Below are 5,743 nucleotides of genomic sequence, written 5' to 3' on the forward strand. Positions count from 1 at the left end.
AAGGAAATTACTCGGAACTGTGATACGACCCTTAAACAGGTGCGAAAAGAACCAACCCAACATGGTCCAATCCAACAGATCAATTAGCGATAACACGTGTCGGATACATAGTATATCATTAGCACGTGCCAACACTTCTGAATGTGAGCCACACTAAAAGAAAGCGATTTTTTTAAACTATGGACTCAGGTTAAAAAGTAATCCTGGTTAAACAAAATCACGACACTTCTCTCTTACAGACTGTGTGTGTGTGTGTGTGTGTGTTTATGGAGTGTGGCCGCTACCACATAATAGCTCTTATTAACTGCTATATATTTTTCAAGATTTTATAACGCATGTAAGCTTTTCTTCGTGTGCTCCGTCTTGGGCTATATTTGCTATGTCTGCATGTTGAAGATTCTTCAATTTTTTTTCATGTTCTTCTTCTACTCTGTTCATCCATGGCGGCTAAGAAGTTATCAGAGTCGTTTTCTAAGGCTTTAATTGATGAGGTGCAGAGATGGGGTGGAATGAAACAGACTGGTGTGAGCTTGAGATACATGATGGAGTTTGGGTCTAGGCCCACTGAGAGAAACTTGCTGATTTCTGCTCAATTTCTTCACAAAGAGCTTCCTATAAGGATTGCAAGGAGAGCTACTGAGCTTGAGAACTTGCCTTATGGATTGTCTGAGAAATCTGCTGTTTTGAAGGTACTTGATTGGGTTAGTGTCGTTTTTCGACTTGATTTCATTGTTGGATTTTGTTTTTATGGCGTTTGGTGCGATTTTCATAAGTGGGTTTTCATTTTTAAGCAGTTTTGTGGTTTTTTTCTCTCTGGGTTTTGTGTTTTGTAGCGATTCTGTGAAAGGGCTTTGTTTCTTAGAGCGTTTTTTTGCATTTTTTAATTTTTTTAATTTTTTTTTGTACTAAGTGTAATTTATAAACGAACAATAGAAGTTCAAAATTGTAGGGGCTAGAAGATCAGAAAATATACCAATGACTATGTCTGTGGATTGATAAGTTTGGACTCTTAAGAGGATTTTTTTGAAGGGTTGATCTATTTTGCTGCATTGGCTTAGTTTTCTTATTTTAATTTTTTTTTTCTGTAGGAATGGGTTTAGATTTCGTGTAGTGGAAATCTTCTAGAATTGTTGTGCAGATTGAGATGAATTAGTTTTATGTAGTGGAAGTCACTATGAACTTTTCTGTAGACATGGGTTTTGATTTTCATTATGTTTGGTTTAGATTTCATGGATTGGTTTTGATCAATGCAGCACTTCTTAGCTTGATTCTTAGCTATTCTTAGCTTATTCTGCTTCTATCATTTTTAATTTTTAATTTGCCTTTGTGGGTGTGATCTAGAAATATGTTTTTATGAGGTAATTGAATTCATTTTTTTTTTTTTTTTTTTTTTATAGGTGCGAGACTGGTATTTAGATTCTTTCCGTGATCTTCGATCCTTTCCTGAGGTCAAGGATACTAGAGATGAGTTGGCTTTCACACAAATGATTAAGATGATCAAAGTTAGACACAACAATGTGGTCCCCATGATGGCGTTGGGTGTTCAACAACTGAAGAAAAACTTGACTTTGAGGACCATGCCTCCTAATCCAGACGAGATTCATGAGTTTCTTGATCGTTTTTACATGTCAAGAATTGGGATTCGCATGCTTATTGGTAAGGGTTTTTCTTCCTCTTTCTCTTATTCTCTTTGGTTGGTTTCTCTGTTACACGTTATGCATTTATATAATTATTCCTCAATAAAATGATGTTCTTGGCGAGTTTTTTCTTTCATTGACCAAATCTTCAATTTTGGTTGAAATTCAGGGCAGCATGTGGCTTTGCATGATCCCAATCCACTACCTGATTGTGTGGGTTACATACATACCAAAATGTCACCTGTTGCGGTAGCACAAAATGCCAGCGAGGATGCCCGTTCTATTTGTTTACGGGAGTATGGGAGCGCACCTGATATAAATATCTATGGTGATCCCAATTTTACATTCCCGTAAGTTCTTTGGTTCATGATGGTAGGTTTTATTCAATTTTTTGGTCTTTCTTGCATTTTTTTCCACGGACTGGTATATTGTCTTCTTGTTCCTTTTTACTCTTATTACATGATTCTAAATTTTACCAAAATTCTCAAAATCTGGAGTTATTTTTTTCCAGTTACACTGAAAAGAAAATATAAAAGTTTCAAAACTTTGTACCCCCTATTCAAAACCATTAAGTAGTGATAATTAAGGATTTTTTTTCACTAATAATGGCATAAATTAATATTTCCATTATTTGAAGGAATTAATTAAGATACATATTTCATTTATGAGTTTTCCCAAAATTAACTGAAAGTCTTAAGATTTTGGTTTCCACCAAGGTGGAAATCTTGATTAAAATTGAAAATTTAAGATTTTCTCCATCTGGTTACATTTTCATGTCCCACCTTCCTTTTATTGTTGAAACTTAAAAACTCAGGCTACTGGTTATGTTATTGTCATGGAAGGAGCTATACAGACGTGGTACCGTTGCTTCTTGATTTAAAATGAAAGGTTTCAAAGTAACTAGAACATTGACTTACCTTGACCACTGTTCCCTTGTAGACTACAAGGGTCACACAGTTGAGGTCAGGGTTGTGACGCAACTTTGGTGTCCTAATCTCCAAGGGTTCAAAGACCTCATTATCACTGTCTTCATCATCTTCCAAGCTATATCCCAACATCTTGCGGTTGGCTGCACGAATGCTGTTCCACCATTTCATTGAATCCGACGGCCCTATCCTTCATTAGTGAATTAATTTTAGACTATTAGTGGTGCCTTCTCTTGTGCTTTTTGGTTCTTATAGTGGTGAAAATATGATATAAGTTTTGTTTATTGATTAATAACAATGTTTAGTTCCATCCAAAGAGTTTATGGATTCTGATGGATTTTAATATGTGAAAGAATTATAGTAATTGAGCTTTGTTGTGTATTTTTCTTGCTTGATTTTATAACAGGTATGTTCCGACACACTTGCACCTTATGGTATTTGAGTTGGTTAAGAACTCCTTGCGTGCTGTCCAAGAAAGGTTTATGGATTCCGACAAGGTTGCACCTCCCATTAGAATCATAGTTGCTGATGGGGTTGAGGATGTCACAATAAAAGTAGGTACTCAATGCTTAAATTTAGAAAGGTTTTAGTGGAGTGAATTATTATATTTTAATTTCTCAGCTACAAAATGGGTGGCGTATTAATGTCAAGCATTTGTGCTTGCCTAGTGGTTTATGGCTATGGTCCTGCAATGCTAGCACATGACTTCTATCCCAACTTACCCAAATGATGACGCACAAATACACACACATGCTTACTTTTGTACATATACACATGTAAACACATGCACATACTTAAATTTATACTCTCTTGTATCTATATTTCCATTCTGAATTTATGTGTTTACTGTGTACATGTAACAAATTAGTTTTCTTTCATATTGTAGATCTCAGACGAAGGTGGAGGAATACGAAGAAGTGGTCTTTCCAAGATTTTTACGTATCTTTACAGTACAGCAAAAAATCCATTGGACGAAAACTCGGATCTTGGATCAACTGATGGGGTGACGATGGCTGGATACGGATATGGACTCCCAATAAGCCGCCTCTATGCTCGATATTTTGGAGGTGATCTGCAAATTATCTCCATGGAAGGATATGGTTAGTTCAATATTTTTCTCAGCTGTGCCACTCAAATAATCCAAGAGTCTCTAGCTTTATGATGAACTGTGGAGTGTGGATTGCTCTATGAACCAGTCCAACAATGTTTTGGTAGTCATGCTGATATTAAATATTATAGGTTCATGACCTAATCATATTGAAAAAGTTGGGGTTTGTAGATAATTGGGCAAGGGAAATTTTCAGGAAAAACTGGCAGAAGTTGGAAAAGTTGGGAATTTTTTTATTAATTATGAAAAATTTAGAAGTGTGTATTTCATATATTAAACAAAAATACAAAATATCACATTATAAAACTGCATTATTCACATTAATTATTAATTTAGAAGAGTTTTTTGTTACTATGGACCTAGTAATGACGGAATAGCTATAATTCTTGGCATTGGAATTTCCCACCTAAAACTACAATATTTCATGTTTTGAAAATTTTTCTCTATTACAGACCCATAATATTAAAATATTAACATAGTTTCATGCAATATACCAAAATATTTCCATTTACACAAGGTCCAATACGAGATTTAATCAACAAATTCTTTTTGTATATTTCAGCAGAAATCACTATTCATTTCACTAAATATTTCGGTGGAAATATTTTTGATGAATGGTAAACTTTAACTGAAATATTTATTGAAAAAAGAAGTTATCCAACAATATTAATAAAAATTGTAAATAAAACAAATATTATAAATGGCTTGTAGAAAGGACTTGTAAATTACACAATAATAATGTTTATTAATAAAAAAAAATTACACTAGTTAGCTTAAATGACTTACAATTAGTTAGGTATTTATATCATCTTATCTTGATGCATTCTAAGATTATTGGTGCGATCATGTAAGCATGCATACTATTACCCATGTTCTAATTAGTTAGATACATTAGTAATTTATTCATGCATGTTTTCAAAATAAAAATATAATAACATATATATAGCAGGATGTTGTTGATCTTCATTTTCACACTAAATATGGTGGTTTATTGTATTTTGACGACTTAATGAGAGTATTTTAATGTCTGCTTTATCATTTCCCACAATTCATGTCAGTATTTTTGTTACTTCCACTACATTTCCATTATTCCAAAAATTGTGTTAATTTACACACTTATTGATATATTTCCATTTCAAACTGACCGAAATAAACATTGAAGTACCAGTCATAATATATTTTCTCCCCTTCATAATTTTGTTGGTATCTGCGGAACAAGTATTCATGACCTAATAACAATGGAATAACAATAATGCTTGGAATGGGAATTTGCTGTCTTTACAGGGACTGATGCATACCTTCATTTGTCTCGTTTGGGAGATTCGCAAGAACCCCTGCCGTGATTCCAGGCTTGGCTTGGAACTTTAGACCTTTTATACTTGTCAGGCGACATAAAGTGGGGAAGGAGGTTTATGGTTGATAAGAGAAGGCATGGATGGCTATAAGATTTTCATGTATTCTGTTGAGTTGGCATATTTGTTGTTCATTCTTTGTCCAATTTATCAGTTACATGATGATCTTCCATTCATTTGGATGGAAGTGAAAAGACCTTACATAATATTTTCAACTTCAGTTTGTACATATTCATGTTAGATTGGATTTTGTGGGCACCTTGCAGTACTTTTCATACTTAGTGATCTTAGAAGTTTTCTTCTAGGACATTTATATTTGGGGGGGGGGGGGGGGGGGGGGGGGGGGGGGGGGATAGCTGAAGGTTGATGAAGAATGTGGCTTTTCTACATCTACTGCTTGCACTAGTAGCTGATGTTACAGAGCTGAGCTGCACAAGCACCATTTGACATTTGTTTCAAAATTGAAAGCCAGTGTTTGTTTGGGTGATGATTATGATTTCCAAATTGTAAATAAGGCGTCCAATTGATAACATTGGATGAGGGGACTCCGAAGCGGGTACTAAAAAGTTTAGTCATTCAGTTTGTGTGTTATAGCGGTCACATTCAATACTTCCTAGTGTTTGACAAGGATCCAACACTCTCTCTAACTTAGTGTTGGACTTGTACTGTTTGAGTTCAAATTCTAAACCAACCCCCAATTTTTTTAGGGAGAGAAGTTGC

At 34.7% G+C, this 5,743-nt stretch overlaps 1 protein-coding gene across 2 annotated transcripts; it reads left to right on the forward strand.

Annotated features, from left to right (window-relative positions):
• Nucleotides 1-249: 249 nt before the first annotated feature.
• Nucleotides 250-5,291, forward strand: LOC147402609 (pyruvate dehydrogenase (acetyl-transferring) kinase, mitochondrial-like). Of its 2 annotated transcripts, none has more exons than XM_086444319.1 (6): nt 250-701; nt 1,398-1,656; nt 1,807-1,987; nt 2,970-3,117; nt 3,450-3,663; nt 4,956-5,291. In XM_086444319.1, exons 1-6 carry the CDS (start codon nt 441-443, stop codon nt 5,012-5,014), a joined length of 1,122 nt encoding a protein of 373 aa, XP_086300445.1. In that variant the 5' UTR covers nt 250-440; the 3' UTR covers nt 5,015-5,291. The 2 variants fall into 2 exon arrangements, with proteins under 2 accessions (XP_086300445.1, XP_086300446.1); XM_086444320.1 differs by having other exon boundaries at nt 251-689.
• The last annotated feature ends 452 nt before the right edge of the window (nt 5,292-5,743 follow it).

The sequence above is a fragment of the Akebia trifoliata genome, chromosome 5, assembly GCF_017979445.1.
Source record: "Akebia trifoliata isolate Shusen 1 chromosome 5, ASM1797944v1, whole genome shotgun sequence".
In the NCBI taxonomy this organism is placed as follows: Eukaryota; Viridiplantae; Streptophyta; class Magnoliopsida; order Ranunculales; family Lardizabalaceae; genus Akebia; species Akebia trifoliata.

Bases quoted from the DNA above. Each gene is read 5' to 3' on its own strand.
- LOC147402609 (XM_086444319.1), top strand. From the start codon at position 441: ATGGCGGCTAAGAAGTTATCAGAGTCGTTTTCTAAGGCTTTAATTGAT. The intron at 1,988-2,969 runs GTAAGTTCTTTG...ATTTTATAACAG, and splicing joins GATCCCAATTTTACATTCCC to GTATGTTCCGACACACTTGC. The intron at 3,118-3,449 runs GTAGGTACTCAA...TTCATATTGTAG, and splicing joins TTGAGGATGTCACAATAAAA to ATCTCAGACGAAGGTGGAGG.